The 21,070-nt window shown below is 34.0% G+C and overlaps 2 protein-coding genes across 3 annotated transcripts; both read left to right on the forward strand.

Annotated features, from left to right (window-relative positions):
* The first annotated feature begins 904 nt into the window (after positions 1-904).
* Positions 905-4,116, forward strand: LOC105765290 (constitutive photomorphogenesis protein 10-like). Of its 2 annotated transcripts, none has more exons than XM_052625884.1 (8): positions 905-1,023; positions 1,298-1,428; positions 1,705-1,812; positions 2,324-2,461; positions 2,711-2,774; positions 3,119-3,246; positions 3,410-3,514; positions 3,782-4,116. In XM_052625884.1, the coding sequence occupies exons 1-8, from the start codon at positions 954-956 to the stop codon at positions 3,923-3,925; spliced, it is 888 nt and encodes a 295-aa protein (XP_052481844.1). In that variant the 5' UTR covers positions 905-953; the 3' UTR covers positions 3,926-4,116. The 2 variants fall into 2 exon arrangements, with proteins under 2 accessions (XP_052481844.1, XP_052481845.1); XM_052625885.1 differs by having other exon boundaries at positions 1,019-1,163.
* Positions 4,117-5,687: 1,571 nt separating this feature from the next.
* Positions 5,688-8,986, forward strand: LOC105765287 (ubiquitin-conjugating enzyme E2-17 kDa). The gene is made up of 8 exons (XM_052624712.1): positions 5,688-5,818; positions 6,094-6,224; positions 6,472-6,582; positions 7,098-7,214; positions 7,460-7,532; positions 7,879-8,006; positions 8,169-8,273; positions 8,539-8,986. Exons 1-8 carry the CDS (start codon positions 5,749-5,751, stop codon positions 8,680-8,682), a joined length of 879 nt encoding a protein of 292 aa, XP_052480672.1. The 5' UTR covers positions 5,688-5,748; the 3' UTR covers positions 8,683-8,986.
* Positions 8,987-21,070: the final 12,084 nt, after the last annotated feature.

Below are 21,070 nucleotides of genomic sequence, written 5' to 3' on the forward strand. Positions count from 1 at the left end.
AAAAGATGAATCCTATGTCACGTTTGAAGGACAAATTCGGTGTTGATAATAATAAGCGTTAATAGCAATAATAAAAAGGACTTCTTTTTCATGAGGTAACAAATTGGATTTCAACCTTAATTCATAGTTAATGTTAGATTGAAAAGTGACCAATTATCATTCAAAAAAAAAAAAAGAAAGTGGCTCTAAAGTTTAAATCATGGTGGTTGGTGAGACCATTATATAATATATAGTATATAAATATTTAAATTTACAAGTTAATATATGAAATGAAAAAAAAAGAAGTACATGGTTGAGTGTTCAAACTTGGAAAGGGGCTAATAGAAAGTTGAAGGGGGACAAATTTTTCAAAAGTTAAAAGGTTAAATGATAAATATACATTTATAATTGGGGGGTGGGGTTGGGGCCCTTGTCACTGCTTAGCTTTGCCATTGCCTGAGAGTCCATTTGAAATGTACACCCAATTAACAAGTCGAGATTTCTCAAATTTTAGTAGTTTTACTTTCAACATTTAGAGTTTACGAATATTTCATTTTTATCATTTTTTCAAAAGCTTTATAATTTTATAATTAGGAAAAAAAAGTAATACCCGAGAAAGGGTAAGTAAAATTATTTTATTTTGTCAACAAACTCTTAATCAATCTAATGGCAAGAATATGAGAACTTAAGTTCAACATCAAACATTCCCTTTCTTATTCAGAATTATAAAAAAATATACCTTTGGGGTCCACCAAAAGAAACATTTAGAACTTAAGAAAGACCCTGGTCGTCCATATTCCTTTTTTAATTATAAAGCCACAATCTGGCCAAAAAAAAAAAAAAGGGTTAGGAAGTCAACACTTGGGTTCTGGAACCTCACTATAAAAACAAATATTGGTGAGTGTGGTTAGTTACTTGTGCAACACCTTGATTGAAGCTAAAGGTGATCAATCTAGCTTGGGATTTTAGGTGTGATGGCTTTAAAGCGGATCTTGAAGGAGCTCGAGGATATCCGAAAAGATCCTCCTGACTTTTGCCGCTTAGGTTCCATTTCTTCTCTATTTCCTTTTGTTACAGTTACAGCTGATAGAATTAATAATGCTATAGATGTAAATGAAGTTGATAGCGAATGGTTAGCATGTTTCGCAAAAAGAGAATATTTCCGGGTATTAGCTTGGGTGGATGTAAGAATTCAGCATTGCACCATTATTTCTGTTAAATATGTGCTAAAATTGTTTAGGACTGCAACGTGATATATTTTCTCATTGCACTACCATCTAACACTTGTTTTACCTTTTTATTATGATGGCATGATAAGGTCCTGAAAATGATCAAGACATGTTTATTTGGAAAGCAATTATGCGGGGTCATCCGGACAGTCCATATAAAGGTGGAAAGTTTGAACTCAGCATTCATTTCCCTCCGAAATATCCATTTAATCCACCCAAGGTACTTTATAATGTTGATGTTAATATATACTGAGGATAGAATAGCATCAAATTTATTTTCAAAGAGAAATTTATTGTAACCAGAGGACTATGGACCGTCAATGCTGAGCTAGACTGTGCTAAATCTTGAAGTTACATAGTAAATAATAGGACAACGTTATTTCATGATTTTCCAACCTTGTAACATATTAATGACCCCCCAACTTGTAGTTTTGTTCACCTAACCTCTCTTTTTCTTCTTTTATCTTCTCTTTCGATTCTTTTTCCTTCCATTTAGGTTGCTTTCGGGACCAAGATCTTTCACCCTAATATTGGCAGGAACGATGGTAGCATTCACATTGATATTTTGAAGGATAACTGGACTCCCGCCCTCACCATACCCAAGGTTATAATTTGCTCGAACCTCCTAACTCCCTTCTAACTACATCCAAGTAAATGTATATTTCACTTTGAAAATTACATTTCCCTGTTATGCTATTTCTCAACCATTCTTGGTCAAAAACTAGATTATGAGATGCCCACGGGTGAAAGAAAATAAATTATAAAATCAACCCCAACCCACACCTAAAAGTAATTGAATCTCTAATCATTTTCAGATTAATTTAAAAGTTGTAGTTTGAGTTATTTAATTTTTTTTTAAAAATATAAAATTATTGGAAGGCATTAATGCTTTTATAATAAAATTTATTGTTTTTTTAATTGAATTGGTATTTAACTAATCAGAGCTATTCTATAAAATGAATTGTACATCAAGCTATTGGTCAAATAGGTTGCGTAATGGATCATTAATGTCATTTTGAATCTAGTCACTGTCACCCCGGTTAAACTTTTTCTTTGCTTGGTTAACTGGTATTTAGATGCGGAGAAGTGTAGTTATATTTGTTTTGATTCTATAGGTGTTGCTGTCAATCTACGCAATCTTAAGGGATCCATTGCTCGATAAGACATTGGAGGAGAACATTGCCAACATGTACAAGACAGATAGGAGCCAATACGAGAAAGATGCTCGGAATTGGACGAAGAAGTATGCTATGGTAAGCTAAAATGTTATATTTACAAAAATGAAATTTATGTTATAATTGTGTGGGTCAAGCAGTATAATGACAACCTAATTTTGACTCTTTTTTTTTAATTTTAAAACTCAAAACTGAAATAAAATAAAAGAAAAATTAGAAATTTAAACACATTTTCAATGCTTCCTTGGATGAAGCTAAAGGCGATCTAGCTAGGATTTTCTTTTCTCTTTTATTTAAATAAAAAAATTGTTTGTTTTGGGGTTTTAGGATCCTCCTTATGGAACAATCTTGAAGGAGCTTGAGGATCTCAAGAACTCTCATTGCAGCGCAGGTTTGATTTTTACACGTCGTTGTTAATTTGTTGTGGTTTTTTTCTCAAAATCCTTTTTCATCTGTTTTTATATGAAACTTCTTTTTGGGGGTCTTATTGATTGCCATACATATCCATTTGTTGTTAAGTTGTAGGTAGTCATTCCAATTATGGTTTTGCATGTAAGAACTCATTATCGCACCATTATTTCTATTAAATGTGGAGAGATTCTTTAGGAGTGCAACATGTTATATTTTGTCAAGGCAAATGGGAAAAAGGGTTGGTTGGTACGTGTACGATCAGTTGTAGATTGGGTATTCCATCCAACATTTGTTTTACCTCATTTTTATTAATGATGGAATAAGGTTCTGTTGGTGGAGACATGTTTCATTGGGAGGTAGCTATCTGGGATCTTCAAGATAGTCCATATGCTGGTGGAGTGTTTCAAGTTGACATTCATTTCCCTCTCCAATATCCATTTAAACCGCCCAAGGTGCAAATAATAGGTTGAAGTTAATTCATGATTTTCTAACCTTATAGCATGCTTGTTTAGCTGCTAATTAATGACCACCAACTTTACCTTTTACTATTGTTCACCTAACCTCTTTTTTACTTCTTTTATATTCTCTTTTGATTTTTTTTCCTCTTCCATTTAGGTTGTGTTCAGGAAAAAAATCTTTCATCCTAATATTGATGGGAATGGTAGCATTGGCCTTGATATTTTGCAGGATCGGTGGAATCCCAACCTCACCATTTCCAAGGTTATTTGCTCATAGTCCTAACTGCCTTGAAGAAAAATGCATACTTTAATTTGAACATATGTTATTATTTAGGTCATCTATCAACCATGTACCCTTTAAAATGAAATAAACAGCAAGCCCTTTAAGTATTGCATCATGTGTCATTGTTATTTTGAATCAGGTCACCATGGTTTAGATTTTTTTTTATATATATCTTGTAACTATTGCTTTTCTGGGTTTACTAATATTAGAGGTGGAGATGTTTTCTTATATTTGTTTGGATTTTAGGTTTTGCTTAAAATTTGCTCACTGTTAAAGAATCCAAATCCCGATGCCCCATTGGTGCTGGAGATTGCCTGCATGTACAACACCGATCTTGAGAAGTACGTTACAACTGCACAGAGATGGACCAAGAAGTATGCTATGGATTAATGTGCTGCTACGCATGCAATAGGAGTGCTTCATTCTATCTGGCTTTTATCTTTAAATTATTGTATTAATAAACAAAACAATGTTGTCATCTGAATGGACAATGAAATTAGTCTATGTTGAAAAGAACCTCTTGTTTGCAATCGTTCATTCTGTCATTTTCAATATGCAAAATGAAAATTCAGCTGCTATAACTCTGGTTTCAATGTGTAAGCTGTGACATGTATCACAGCCTAAATCGCTTTGGATTTAGGTTAATTTTGGGTTTATGTCATTTGAGTTTAAAGTTCAAGTTTTTCATGCCAATTTGTTATAGGTTTGATTTATTTTGTGTGTTTGGTTTATTTTGGGTTTGAGTTGTTTTGAGCTCAAATCTTCTTAGATTCTATTCAATTTCAAGTTCGAGGGTCAATTAATCCCCAAAATAGGTAGATTAGGTTACCACGATCTCAGAATTATAAAAATTACTAAAAACGAGACAAAAATGCTTACCCAATTAAGCCAATTTAGTTTGCTTGAACTCTTTTCTCTTAGCTAGGGTTTCCATGGAAATAATTTGGGGAAAGATGATGAAAAAGATGATATTTAGTTAATTAATTTAATTATCATATTTTATTTTTTCACTTTCAAATTTAGTCCTTTTCTTTTCTTAAATTTCCATGGATGAATCATTATAAACATCTACTAACTTCTCTTAATAGTCTGTCTCTCTTATAAGGACCTCAAATTTTAAATTTCATAGCTATTTAATCCTTCTAGCTACTAGAATTCAAGTTTTGCATTTTATGCAATTTGGTCCTTTCTATAATTAAACATGAAATCGGTAAAATTTTCCTATCGAAATTTTCAACGTCTTCCCTATCATAATGCAGGTCATGCTATATTATTAAAATAAAATTTCTTTTTACCTTAGATTTGTGGTCCCGAAACCACTGTTCTAATTTCACCGAAAACGGGCTGTTACAATAAACTTTAAAATATAATAAAAATGATAGTAAAAAGATGAAAAAGATAAACCTTAAAATACGAATCCTATGTCACGTTTGAAGGACAAATTCAGTGTTGATAATAATAGGCGTTAATAGCAATAATAAAAAGAACTTCTTTGTCACTAGGTAATAAATTGAATTTCAACCTTAATTCATAGTTAATGTTAGACCAATTATCATTCGGTAAAAGAAAGTGGCTCTAAAGTTTAAATCATGGTGGTTGGTGAGACCATTATATAATATATATTATATAAATAGAAAGTTGAAGGGCAAAATTTTCAAAAGTAAAAAGGTTAAATGATAAATATAAATTATTATAATTGGGGGTGGGGTTGGGGCCATTTGAAATATACACCCAATTAACAAGTCGAGATTTCTCAAGTTTTAGTAATTTTACTTTTAACATTTAGAGTTTATGAATATTTCATTTTATCATCGTTTCAAAAGCTTTATAATTTTATAAATAGGAAAAAAGTAATACTCAAGAAATGGTAAGTAAAATTATTTTATTTGGTCAACAAACTCTTAATCAGTCTACTGGCATGAGAAGTTAAGTTGAACATAAACATTCCATTAATTATAAATATATGTATTATGGTCCTGTGGGGTCCACCAAAAGAGACATTTAGAACTTAAGAAAGACCCTGGTCGTCCATATTCTTTTTTTATTTATAAAGCCAATCTGGCAAAAAAAAAAAAAAAAAGGGGGTGAGGAAGTCAACACTTGGGTTCTGGAACCTCACTATAAAAACAAATATTGGTGAGTGTGGTTAGTTACTTGTGCAACACCTTGATTGAAGCTAAAGGTGATCAATCTAGCTTGGGATTTTAGGTGTGATGGCTTTAAAGCGGATCTTGAAGGAGCTCGAGGATATCGAAAAACATCCTCCTGAATTTTTCAGCTTAGGTTCCATTTCTTCTCTATTTCCTTTTGTTACAGTTACAGCTGATAGAATTAATAATGCTATAGATGTAAATGAAGTTGATAGCAAATGGTTAGCATGTTTCGCAAAAAGTGAATATTTCTGGGTATTAGCTTGGGTGGATGTAAGAATTCAGCATTGCACCATTATTTCTGTTAAATATGTGCTAAAATTGTTTAGGACTGCAACGTGATATATTTTCTCATTGCACTACCATCTAACACTTGTTTTACCTTTTTATTACTGATGGCATGATAAGGTCCTGAAAATGATCAAGACATGTTTATTTGGAAAGCAATTATGCGGGGTCCTCCGGACAGTCCATATGAAGGTGGAAAGTTTGAACTCAGCATTCATTTCCCTCCGGACTATCCATTTAACCCACCCAAGGTGCTTCATACTGTTGATGTTAATAATACTGAGGATAGAATTATTTTCAAAGAGAAATTTATTGTAACCAGAGGACTATGGACCGTCAATGCTGAGCTAGACTGTGCTAAATCTTGAAGTTACATAGTAAATAACAGGACAACGTTATTTCATGATTTTCCAACCTTATAACATATTAATGACCCCCCACCTAACCTCTCTTTTTCTTCTTTTATCTTCTCTTTCGATTCTTTTTCCTTCCATTTAGGTTGCTTTCGGGACCAAGATCTATCACCCTGATATTGCCAGCAATGGTGGTAGCATTGGCATTGATATTTTGAAGGATAAAAGCTGGCTCCCCCACTTCACCATAAAAGAGGTTATAATTTGCTCAAACCTCCTAACTGCATCCAAGTAAATGAATATTTCAGTTTGAAAATTACATTTCCCTGTTTTGCTATTTTCAACCATTCTTTGTCAAAAACTAGATTATGAGATGCCCATGGGTGAAAGAAAATAAATTATATAAAATCAACCCCAACCCACACCTAAAAGTAATTGAATCTCTAATCATTTTCAGATTAATTTAAAAGTTGTAGTTTGAGTTACTTAATTTTTTTTTAAAAATATAAAATTATTGGAAGGCATTAATGCGTTTATAATAAAATTTCTTGTTTCTTTTAATTGAATTGGTATTTAATTAATCCGAGCTATTCTATTAAAATGAATTTTACATCAAGCCATTGGTCAAATAGGTTGGTAATGGATCATTAATGTCATTTTGAATCTAGTCACTGTCACCCCGGTTAAACTTTATCTTTGCTTCGTTAACTGGTATTTAGTTATATTTGTTATATGCGGAGAGGTATAGTTATATTTGTTTTGATTCTATAGGTGCTGCAGTCAATCTACTTAATCTTAGGGGACCCACAGCTCAATGAGCCATTGGAGGGGAACACTGCCAACATGATCAAGGCAGTTGCTCGGAAATGGACGCAGAAGTATGCTATGGTAAGCTAAAATGTTATATTTACAAAAATGAAATTTATGTTATAATTGTGTGGGTCAAGTAGGATAAAGACAACCCAATTTTGACTTTTTTTTTTAATTTTAAAACTCAAAACTGAAATAAAATAAAAAAATACAAATTTAAATACATTTTCAGTGCTTCCTTGGATGAAGCTAAAGGCGATCTAGCTAGGATTTTCTTTTCTCTTTTATTTAAATAAAAAAAATTGTTTGTTTTGGGGTTTTAGGGTCCTGCTTATCAAACAATCTCGAAGGAGCTTAAGGGTTTCAAGAGATCTCCTCCTAGCTATGCCAGCACAGGTTTGAGTTTTACACCCTCGTTATTTATTTGTTGTGGTTTTTTCCCAAAATCCTTTTTCATTTGTTTTTATATGAAACTCCTTTTTGGGGGGTCTTATTTATTGCCATACATATCCATTTGTTGTTAAGTTGGTAGGTAATCATTCCAATTATGGTTTTGCATGTAAGAACTCATCATCGCACCATTATTTCTATTAGATGTGGTGAGATTCTCTAGGAGTGTAACATGTTATATTTTATCAAGGTAAATGGGAAAAATGGTTGGTTGGTACGTGTACGATCAGTTCTAGATTGAGTATTCCATCTGACATTTGTTTTACCTCTTTTTTATTAATGATGGAATAAGGTCGTGTTGATGGAGACATGTTTCATTGGCAAGCAACTATCTTGGATCTTGAAGGCAGTCCATATGTTGGTGGAGTGTTTCACGTTGACATTCATTTCCCTCTCCAATATCCACTTAAACCACCCAAGGTGCAAATAATAGGGTGAAGTTAATTCATGATTTTCTAACCTTATAGCATGCTTGTTTAGCTGCTAATTAATGACCACCAACTCTACCTTTTACTTTTGTTCAGCTAACCTCTTTTTTACTTCTTTTATATTCTCTTTTGATTTTTTTCCTCTTCCATTTAGGTTGTGTTCAGGCCAAAGATCTTTCATCCTAATATTGATAGTATTGGTAGAATTCGCCTTGATATTTTGACGGATGGGTGGAGCGCCAACGTCACCATTTCCCAGGTTATTTGCTCATAGTCCTAACTGCCTTGAAGAAAAATGCCTACTTTAATTTGAACATATGTTATTATTTAGGTCATATATCAACCATGTACCCTTTAAAATGAAATAAACAGCAAGCCCTTTAAGTATTGCATCATGGGTCATTGTTATTTTGAATCAGGTCACCATGGTTTAGATTTGTTTTTTTATATCTTGTAACTATTGCTTTTCTGGGTTTACTAGTATTAGAGGTGGAGATGTTTTCTTATATTTGTTTGGATTCTAGGTTTTGCTCGAAATTTGCTCACTCTTAAAGAATCCAAATCCCGATGCCCCATTGGTGCCGGAGATTGCCCACATCTACAAGACCAATCGTAGCAAGTACGATACACTTGCACGGAAATGGACCCTGAAGTATGCTAGGGGTTAATGTGCTGCTACGCATGCAATAGGAGAGCTTCATTCTATCTGGCTTTTATCTTTAAATTATTGTATTAATAAAACGAAACAAAGTTGTCATCTGAATGGACAATGAAATTAGTCTATGTTGAAAAGAACCTATTGTCTGCAGTCGTTCATTCTGTCATTTTCAATATGCAAAATGAAAATTCAGTTGCTACAAACTCTGGCTTCAATGTGTACGCTGTGACATGTATCACAGCCAAATCGCTTTGGATTTAGGTTAAGTTTGGGTTTATGTCATTTGAGTTTAAAGTTTGAGTTTTTCATGCCAATTTGTTATAGGTTTGATTTATTTTGTGTGTTTGGTTTATTTTGAGTTTGAGTTGTTTTGAGCTCAAATCTTGTTAGATTCTACACAATTTCAAGTTCGAGGGTCAATTTGACTTGAATTCATTGTTGTCTTTTATGATAGATAAAACTTTGTTAGGTGCTGGTAGATTGGATTGGGTTTTTAGATTATGGTTAGAATTGATTAGTAGGTGTTGGTAGATTGGATTGGATTTTTAGGTTATGGTTAGAATTGATTAGTCTAATTCAAATTTTGGTTTATGTTTGGGTTTGTTGACCAAGTCTAGATACAGGCTTAGAGCTTAATTTTTGATGAATAGTATGTGCATAATTTAAAAATTAAAAAAAAGTAAAGGTTATGATTAATTATCTTTAGTTGTTTTTTTAAGAGGAATCAATTTGTTTAATATCAAAATTGAGAAGGACCAAATAAGTATTTTTACTTATATTTTAATTAATACATTTTATTATGAATTATATATATATATATAAAATTGTAGTAATAAAAAAATCGCAAAACCATAAAATATATTACTTCACATATAAGGAAATAAAAGAAATAGATAATGATGTTACCTAAAATTGAAAGAATAAAATCTCCTAGGTCAATTTTATTTATTAAACAATCCTAATCTAAGGATAAATTTTGAAGATGAAGATAAAGTAGGGATCATCTAAGGGCTTTTTTTACTATGACTTCCCATGTTTTTGTCTTCACTTTTTTGTTTAAGCTGAAGAGGGGGGGGGGGGTTCAAGTTGGTTGTTAGTCACTCTTTTCTTTTTAATAAAATTTTATCAATCTTACTTTTTTTTTTCTGTTTTCTGTTATTATATACTATAATTAAAATACATGCTCATATTAAAATTTTTATATAAAAATAAATTTAAAAATATAATACATCAAATATATTAAAAATATTAAAATAAATAATTCTCAACAAATAGAAAAATTTTAAAAAACTTCAATAACATTAAGATTAATGCAACTTAATAAGTAAATATCTCTAAAATAGTAACAAAAACAATAATAATAAAAGAATTATACAATATCTAAACAATAACAATAAAAAAAATAGCAATAGAATAGTAAAATGATAGCATAACAATGAAAAAGCAGTGGTAAAAAAAAAAAGAGCAACAATTTTTTTGCAAATTAGGGTCAGATATATCAAGTTGGGCTCAAGCTAAAAAAACTTACCGAAAGCCAAAGCCATTTATAAAATGGACATTATTTTTTTGTCCAAACCCATTTTTTAAATCCATATTTTTACCTAAATCCTCCTACTTTTCGGATAAACTTTTATGCTAGTCCAAGTCTAATCATCAATGTAGATATTTATATGTGTATTTAGAGCGAAAAAAGAAAATAAGTTGTCTCTCTAAAATTTAAACTTGAAAACATGTATCAGCTATATTTGTATATAATAAAATTTTCTAACAACGGTTAACCTCATAGGTGAATCCAGGGGGCTAGCAAGGGCCCCAGCCCCCTAAAATGGAAAATTGTTGTATTGACTATTTAGAAAATTTTAAAATAGTAAAGATAAAATTACACTTTGACCCCCTAAAATTATAAAACTTTAATTTAATCCTTTAAAAATTATAAAAATATAGGCTATTAAAATTTAAAATTTAATTTCGGGCCACTAAAAATATTTTCTGACTTCGCCCATGGTTAATCTATCAAATATATATCTCAAATAAAGAAAAAGGAAAAATGTATAGACATTTAATTTTTAACAACCTTTTTGTTCTCAGACAAACCAAATGAGATCTTAATTGTGTGATTTTTTTCATTATAATATTGATATCTAAATATTAAATAGAAGGTTTAACTTTTATTTAAAATAAATTTTAATTAATGCATCTCTGTTTATTATATACAGGAAACGTTAGAACCATTTCCTTTTATACATATATATATATATATATATGTTTAACAAAACACCATTTCATTTGAACTGATATTTAAAAAAGAAAAGAAAATAAAACATAAGTGCGATATAATAAAGACATACGACCGTCTTAAAATAAAATAATACAAATTATTGGTATAATTTGGTAGGTCAACCTTTGACCCTAGAAATAGAATTTGCCGTGGACGGCATGATAAGTGGCAAGGACGACCCTGGGTGGCTCAGCTTCAGTTCATGCTTGACTTGAGAATCTCTGAATTTAAGTTGCAGATCAGACCAGACCATGTCCGAAGGTTGTTGCATGTGATAGATTCCCCCAGTTGACAAATTAAGAAAGATAACTCCTAATTAATTAAATCATTAATTTATGTACTTAGAAGAAGATAAGATTGAGTTGCAGATTACGAGCTGTTCTCCACTCTAATATCTCACTTATTCATAATTGGCATTCCTTGACCCCCCAGTCACCATATTGTTTCCTTATCAGCAGTTTATGTTTTTTATTATTATTATTTTTAATAATTTCATTATAAATTCTAATAATATTTATTCTTTTTTTTTACACAAAAGGAAGATATTACGCTTATACTTAACTTTGGATGACAGATTAATTTAATGGTAAGATTAGTTTTTTTAGGTAATAATTTTTTATATTAAAAAAGATACAATCCCGAAAAGGGCGGAGCATATAGCCAACACCACAACAACTATCTTTACCAAAGAAGGCAAAAGACTAATCCAAGCTCAAAACTTATTATTCCATAAACATCAGTCATTGAACTAAAAAATTAGTTGATGGTTGGGTGATAGTATGCCAAAGGTGATGAGTGGGGATGATGATCGACCGACCATCATAATAGTCCTGGAAAGCTCTAAACCTCCTTTTTAGTTCTCGCCTTTGGCTAAACTATGGGACAATCATTTGGCTTCTCATTTTGAGTTCATATGTACAAATTCCACTTTGTAAAATGTACAGGTTTTTAGCCTATATTTTTATTTGAATTTTTAATTTATCTTGGTATGTCATGTCTTTTTAAGAATGTAATGTGTTTTATCACTTATCAGTATTTACTTATTGTATTGCAATTATAAAATGAAAAAATGCAATCATCACATTGAGTACATTCTAATTAACCAAGCAATAATTGAATATTTTTGTGATTTCAAATTTAATTATCTTTTTATTAGTGGACCATAGATTTGGATGCTGTTGTTAGCTAAGAACACATGTTTTTGAAATTGGAATTGAAAGATGAGGAAAGTGTCATGAATCATGATCGTGCTATATCTCAATTACAAAGCTAATTCGATGTTGATTGATGTCCAAGCTTTTGTAAATGAATAAAACACGTTGAGTTTGACATTCCTCATTTTTTACTTTCTTTTTTACCATCATTTCCAAAAGCTTTTTACTATTTTACAGTAACTTCTTTAAAACAAATGCTTTAATTTACTCATCCAATTTTAAAGCTTTTTTCAATGTATTATTAGTTGCAGGTGAGGTGAAACATCACAACGAACACGTGTCGGTGGTTAACCGAAAAACACCGGCGGCGTGAGTTATGGCTTAGGTGGGGCCTAGCCGGTGATTCTCTGTCGTTGATTTACAGGACAAGTGCCGTACAATTCGTTAAGGGCTTAAATCATCACCCAAATAGCCTATTAAACTATTAGTTTCAGCTGCAAAGCATTTTATTCTCCTATTAAATATACTTAACAAATTAATTTAAATTTCATAAAATCTTGTTGCTAGATGTGTGTGGAGAGTTAATAAAGTGGGTAGGGTAGTTCTTTTCTTTCTATTATATTAGTATTTTCTATTCTATTCTATTCTATTCTATTCTATTAGTATTCTTTTTATAAGGGCTAAAATCATTTATTTTGGCTTTTTGACCCCATATTGTAGGGTGGATCTCGAAGATATGAAAGATCTCCTCCAAGCCGTATATCGACTTTCATCGAATACGGTTTTCCACGTAATTCCATATGTATCTATGAGATCGAGTATGGAATTACGCTTACTCACTTTAAATTGAGTATCCGTTTCCTCCCTTTCCTGCTAGGATTGGAAATCCTGTATTTTACATATCCATACGATTGAGTCCTTGGGTTTCAAATAGTGTAAAAAGAAGTGCTTGAATCATTGTTATTTGACCGGACACTGTTCTAAAAGAGTCGAGGCATTTCAATTGTTTGTTGACACGGACAAAGTCGGGAAAACCTCGAAATTATTTCAATATTGGACCTTGGACATATAATAGTTCGAATCGAATCTCTTTAGAAAGAAGATCTTTTGTCTCATGGTAGCTGCTCCAGGTCCCTTACGAAACTTTCGTTATTGGGTTAGCCATACACTTCACATGTTTCTACCGATTCACATGGCATCATCAAATGATACAAGTCTTGGATAAGAATCTACAACGCACTAGAACGCCCTTGTTGACGATCCTTACTCTCGACAAAGATCTAGGGTTCCTCGAACAATGTGATATCTCACACCGGTAAATCCTTAACCCTTCCCCTCTTACTAAGACTACAGAATGTTCTTGTGAATTATGGCCAATACCGGTATATAAGCGGTGATTTCAAACCCAGAGGTTAATCGTACTCGCAACTTTACGTAAGGCGAGTTTGGTTTTTGGGGTGATAGTGGAAAAGTTGATGATAAGTCACCCTTATCGCCACTCTACGAGCAAAGACATGAGATTTTCACCTCATACGGCTCCTCGTTCAATTCTTTCAAGTCATTGGGTCATTTTCCTCGTTCGAGAATCTCCTCCTTCTACCACTCTCTCCAAGAGTAACTAGGACAAATTCATCACGTTTTCATGTTCCAATTGAACACTTTCCATTTTGATTATTCTCAAAAGAGAAGATTTTTTACCAAACATCTGCGGATCCAATCACACGATCTTATAATAAGAACAAGAGATCTTTCTCGATCAATCCTTTGCCCTCATTCTTGAGAATCGAAAGATCCTTTTCAAGTTTGAATTTGTTCATTTGGAATCTGCGTTCTTCTACTTCATTTTATTTACTTATTTATTATTTTGATTATTTTTCCCTTCTTTTTTGATTTCTTTTTTATTTTATTCCTTCCATCATTCCCTAAGTCCCATAGGTTTGATCCTATAGAATCGATCCATTTTCTCATTGAGTGAGGGTACGAAATAAATCGATTGATTTTTCGATCAAAAGCACTATGTGAAATCTTGGTTTTTCTCTTTCTCTATCTCTATCCCATAGGTACAACATTTGAATCAATAGAGAACCTTTTCCTCCTATATGAATCAATATTATTACATTCCAATTCCTTACGATACCCCCAAGGAAAATCCCGAATTGGATCCCAAATTGACGGGTTAATGTGAGCTTATCCATGCGGTTATGCACTCTTGAATAGGAATCCATTTTCCGAAAGATCCGGCTTTCGTGCTTTGGTGAGTCTCCGAGATCCTTTCGACGACCTATGTTGTGTTGAAGGGATATCTATATGATCCGATCGATTGCGTAAAGCCGCAGTAGCAACGGAATCGGGAAAGTATCTGAAAAGACAGTTCTTTTCTTTCTATTATATTAGTATTTTCTATTCTATTTTTCTATTCTATTAGTATTAGATTAGTATTCTATTATATTCTATTCTATGAACAAGGAAGCTATAAGTAATGCAACTATAATCTCATGGAGAGTTCGATCCTCGCTCAGATGAACGCAAGCGGCATGCTTAATACATGCAAGTCGGACGAGAAGTGGTGTTTCGAGTATGGACGAGTGAGTAACGTAAGAACCTCGCCTTGGGAGGGAACAACAATTGAAACGATCGCTAATACCCGTAGGTGAGGAGCAAAGGATGAATCCGCCGGGAGGGCTCGCGTCGATTAGCTAGTTGGTGAGGCAATAGCTTACCAAGGCGATGATCGATGAGTGGTCCGAAGGATGATCACCACACTGGGGTGAGACACGCCCAGACTCCTACGGAGGCGGCGGTGGGGAATTTTCTACAATGGGCGAAAGCTCGACGGAGCAATGCCACGTGGAGGTAGAAGGCCCACGGTCGTGAACTTCTTTCCGGAGAAGAAGCAATGACGGTATCTGGGGAATAAGTATCGGCTAACTCGTGCGATGGCAGTAGTATCTGAGAGGATGCAAGCGTTATCCGGAATGATTAGACGTAAAGCGTCATAGGTGGCTTTTAAGTCCGCGTCAAATCCTGTGGCTCAACCACGACGGCTATGGAAACTACCAAGCTAGAGTACGGTAGAGGCGGAGGAATTTTCGGTGGAGCGGTGAAATGCGTAGAGATCGGAAAGAACACCAACGGCGAAAGCACTCTGCTTGGCGGAACAACGACACCGAGAGACGAAAGTTAGGGGAGCGAATGGGATTAGATACCCCAGTAGTCCTAGCCGTAAACGATGGATACTAGGCGTCGCGTGTCGACCCGTCTTGATCTTCAGTAGCTAACGCGTTAAGTATCCCTTTGGGAGTACGTTCACAAGAATGAAACTCAAAGGAATTGACGGGGCCCGCAAGCGGTGGAGCATGTGGTTTAATTCGATGTAAGCGAAGAACCTTACCGAGGCTTGACATGCTGCGAATCCTCTTGAAAGAGAGGGTGCCTTCGAGAACGCGGACACGGTGGTGCATGGTCGCCGTCACCTCGTGCCGTAAGGTGTTGGGTTAAGTCCCGCAACGAGCGCAACCCTCGTGTTTAGTTGCCACCGTTGAGTTTGGAACCCCGAGCGGTCGACGGTGATAAGCCGGAGGAAGGTGAGGATGACGTCAAGTCATCATGCCCCTTATGCCCGGGCGACACACGTGCTACAATGGATGGGACAAAGGGTCGCGATCCCGCGAGGTGAGCTAACTCTAAAACCCGTCCTCGGTTCGGATTGCAGTCGCAACTCGCTGCATGAAGCCGAATCGCTAGTAATCGCCGGTCACCATACGGCGGTGAATTTGTTCCTGCCTTGTACACACCGCCGTCACACTATGGGGCTGGCCATGCCCAAGTCGTTACCTTAACCGCAAGGAGGGGATGCCAAGGCAAGGCTAGTGATTGGAGTGAAGTCGTAACAAGGTAGCCGTCTTTGGAAGGTGCTGGTGGATCACCTCCTTTTCGTGGAGAGATAATGCTTGTTGGGTATTTTGGTTTGACACTGCTTCACACCCAAAAAGAAGCGAGCTACGTCTGAATTAAACTTGGAGATGGAAGCCTTCTTTTGTTTCTCGACGGTGAAGTAAGACCAAGCCCAAAAAGAGAGGGAGAGTTTTACCAACGTGGGATAGAGTCAACAAAAGTGAAGTAAGTGCTTATGATTCAACTAGGGGGCGTATAATTTATAGACTTCGCAACAAGGATTCGAACGATTAGGTAGTTTTTTCAACTTCAAGATTCCTTTTGGGGGGATCCAATTCAAATTTCAAGAAACTTATTTTCTTCCAATAAGCGAATTCGGAAAAATTTAAGGAATAACAACTATGAAAATAATGGCTTCCGTTCGTAAAATTTGTGAAAAATGTCGCCTAATCCGTAGGAGGGGACGAATTATCGTAATTTGTTTTAACCCGAGACATAAACAAAGACAATGATAATCTTTCTATTCCAAAAAGAACTCCTGAAAGAAAAGAAACTAATCTTAAAGAAAGCGATAAACAAATAAAAATAGAAGATCTGTTTTGACATGAAATGGATATATCCATATATCTCGACTTATCTTTATGAAATGATAAAATATGGCAAAACCTATACCAAAAGTTGGTTCACGTAGGAATGGGCGCAGAGTGCACGGAAAAGTGCACGAGAATACCAAAAGGAGTTATTCATGTTTAAGCAAGTTTCAACAATACCATTCTTCTTTATTACGGATGTGCGGGTCGGGTAATCTTTTGGTCCTCCGCCGCACTTGTGGATTCAAGGGTACAAGAAGGGGACCCTTTTGCTGCTCAAACCGCAATGGAAATGCTATTCGAGCAAGAGTAGACCAAGGTATGCAACAAGCGAAGTTATGATAAAGGGTCCGGTCTCGGAAGAGATGCAAGACATTACGAGCTATTCGTAGAAGTGGTATACTATTAAGTTTCAATGCGGATGTAACCCTATGCCACATAATGGTCAGTAGACCCCTAAAAAAGACGTGTGTAGAAACTAAAGAGATTTCAAGAGAAATAAATGATTCAATGATCGATCAAATAAAATAATATTACTATGGTTCGAGAGAAAGTAAAAGTCTCTACTTGACTCGGACACGACAAAGGAAGTGTGTTGAATCAAGAATGATAGTAAGCGCCTTTATTATGGACGCTTTATTCATCTCCACTTATGAAAGGCCAAGCCGACACAATAGGCATTGCGATGCGAAGAGCTTTGCTTGGAGAACTAGAAGGAACATGCATTACACGTGCAAAATCGAGAAAATACCCACGAATATTCTACCATAGTAGGTATTCAAGAATCATCCATGAAATTTTAATGAATTTGAAAGAAATTGTATTGAGAGGAATTTGTATGGAACTCAGAACGCCTTTATTTGTGCCAAGGGTCCGGATATGTAATCGCTCAAGACATCATCTTACCACATTCGTGGAAATCGTTGATAATACACAAGATGTAGCCACTTAACCGAACCAATTGATTTGTGTATTGGATTACAAATCGAGAGAAATAGAGGATATGGTATAAAACGCCAAAGAACTTTCACGACGGAAGTTATCCTATAGATCTTTGTATTCATGCACATTCGAAATGCGAATCATAGTATTCATTGTTATGGGAATGATAATGAAAAGCAGGAGATACTTTTTCTAGAAATATGGACAAATGGAAGTTTAACTCCGAAAGAAGCACTTCATGAAGCCTCTCGCAATTTGATTGATTTATTTATTCCTTTTCTACATGCGGAAGAAGAAAACTTACATTTAGAAAACAATCAACACGATGTTACTTTACCTTTTTTTCCGTTTCATGATAGATTAGTTAAACTAACAAAAAAGAAAAAAGAAATAGCATTGAAATCAATTTTTATTGACCAATCAGAATTGCGTCCCAGGATCTATAATTGTCTCAAAAAGTCCAATATACATACATTATTGGACCTTTTGAATAACAGTCGAGAAGACCTTATGAAAATTGAACACTTTCGCATATCGAGTAAGGTTAGACTAGTCTAGAAAAGGTTTGATTGATATCTGGTCGACAGAAAAAAAAGAAATATTAAATATATATTGTGTCATCCAATTGAGTGATTCCTTTTTTTCTTCTAACCTTGAAAGTATCGATAGATACTATCGAAGAGCAGATGCTATGAATCAATTAATTGAAATTGAGTTCATTTTCAAAAAATCATCGGAAAAAGTGATCTATTTGTTGTCATTTATCGACCAAAATATAATGATCATGATCATTAAGAATTCAACGGACCCTTCCTCATGAATCGGACAAAGAAAGAGGAGGGCCCCATTGAGTTCTTACACTTTCATGCCTATAACTTAGTTCGTCCCATTATCCATTATTCCATATTACGAGGATGAACCCAATCCGAATATGAACCATAAAAGAAAATACCTATTAAACCGATCACGGAATACCGATTCTGTACCTATTATCCAAAGAGGAATCCTTCCAGAGTATCGGCCATTTATCCCGCTTCCTCCGCATTTCATCAAGTGGTCATGCTAAAGACATAAACAGTCATAGATAATTATGAGATACAATCCTTCCGAATGGGATAAGAGAATTCAGTTTATGTTAATTTTGTCCTCTTTCTTCTAGGTTTTTTTTTTTTCTGACTTTTTAATCTTTTTGTTACGTTAAAAAGAGATAGTATCAATGGGGATGGGATGGCTAAATAAATATAATACTAGTAATTTTTATTAGATCCGATATCGAACGACTGAAAATTTTATAAATAATTAAAAATTTTTAATTTGTACAAAACCTAACAATATGTATGATCTACATGAATTAATTATAAAATAATTAGAACCATCTCTACGTCCTTACTCCCTTTTTTTATATAATTCTTAAACTACCCATAAACACCCTCAACCCTTAGATCGGACGATCACACATACTTAAGCAGTCTTAAACCAACATCCTCCTAATTAGTACATTACAAGAGTAATGATGTAGACCGAGTAAACACTCAATCAACTTTGTGTAGTAATTATGAAATAATAAAAATCTAGGCGTATATTATATTATATATATACGAGATGAAACGGAAATATGCAAGTATGGAATGGATCCAAAACGAGGATGAGGGTGAAAGCAATTTTCAACCTAGGGGAGGATGCTCATTTGACTTGTGTCTTCCACATAAAAGATGTTCAAAATTTCACATTATTAAAACACCATATAAAAACTTTTATTAGTTTGAGGTCGTCGACCCAATGAAAACAAGAAGAAGCATGTAATAGAAACATGCATGGTAATTATAAATACATAAATATATAGTGTTGGACCAAGAACCACACACCCCAACCTTGTCGAATTTGACGTACATTGCTATACATGTTTTTATGGGAGAGCAAAATTTAAATAAGGTGGTTTACAAATGGGGGCAGTGTCCAAGGAAGCTACATGGATCCTTCGTGTTTTGTTTTGTTTGCCTTTAAATTTTTGGCATTTTCGAAACTCACAAATACCAAAACAACATTTCCTTCTTCTTCGTCAAATAATGGGATCTCAAAACACTTGGATCAATGAAGCATTGATGGATATTGCTTGTTTCTAGTAGCTCGGTTTCGTTTCTCAAGGTCTTCGCTGATTGTAGTGATTTAAAATTTGGTTACTTTCTAGACTCTTTATCACCGACAACAATATTATATATACTTTTAAAATCATTTATGAATTATTTTTATTTTACTATATATTAAATATTTTGTTTTCTTTTATGCTAATCGCAGAATGGTAACAATAAGTAATATCGATGAAATTAGAAAGATTCATAATGACTACTTCCAAGATTGGTAGGTGAAATTCAAGCACATTTAGAGAGATAGTAACAAAGTTGCTGGCTGTGTAATTAAAGCAGCTGAAAGTGGTTTGGGTCAATGAATGATCATTGAAGAACCTCCACTTTTTGTTCGTGGTTTGTTGGTGGAAGATATTCTATCTTTTTGTTTTTGTAAAGAATTAAAAGCGTAATATTAAGATTTCTTTAGGCTTGTCCAAACTGCTTTTTCTATAAATTAAAAGAAATACTGCTTTTTATATTTTGGTTTCTTATAAATTTCGGTAGTGAATTATTTTTCATAAAAGTTATGTTTGATTTACAGTTAAAATCATCCAAATTTAATTAAATCGGTAAATAATAATTTAATTTGATGAAGGATCCTAAAATTGACACATAAAATAAAGGTGTAGAACTTCTATTTTGATTGACTTACAAAAACATGATTGATCATAAACGTGACATTAAGTAGATCTTAGGCATTACAAAAAAAAAAAAAAAGAGGTTCGTTATAATTTAAAGTTTAGAATTTTGAGTTTATAACTAATGACAATGTTATATCTCTCTAACTTTGGACACATGTCAATATAGCAAGCCATTTGAGAAGTGTCCATAAACCATTCTTCGCTTTTGGTTTCCTTGATGGTTATTAGGTAACCCATGTTTCGAACGGTCTATCTCCAATCAATCCCTAATCTCTTTAGAAAGGTTTTGGTCAATCGCTTCTGAGGTTAAGTCATTCGTCCCTATGAACAAACTACTAGTTTCCTTTAGAAAGGCATTGTCCATTCACCTTTATAAACAAACACCAACACGTGAACACACCATTTATATATCACAATTCAAAAGGAATGGTACTGAGTCCCATCACGTACATCCCCTCATGCATTCCATGATGATGGTTTATTGGTAGTAGGTTTACTAAGTCAGCACTACCAGACAAAGGACCTTCAACTGTATATACCCTTTAGCACGATGAAGGAGGGATCAAACCTTAGGCAATCACAACAACCTTATTGTACTCAACCTCCTACTTTGAGCTCTCAATCCCCTTCCTCTTTGCCTAGCACAACACCACCACATCCTCTTCCTTGTCTCTTCCCTTATTGATACTCTCGTCAACAGTTATAATTCTTATAATTGTTGGCAAATACTAAACAAAAAAAGAAGAAGAAAAAAAACTTATCTCAATCACCAT

This window comes from Gossypium raimondii, chromosome 12 (assembly GCF_025698545.1).
Source record: "Gossypium raimondii isolate GPD5lz chromosome 12, ASM2569854v1, whole genome shotgun sequence".
In the NCBI taxonomy this organism is placed as follows: domain Eukaryota; kingdom Viridiplantae; phylum Streptophyta; class Magnoliopsida; order Malvales; family Malvaceae; genus Gossypium; species Gossypium raimondii.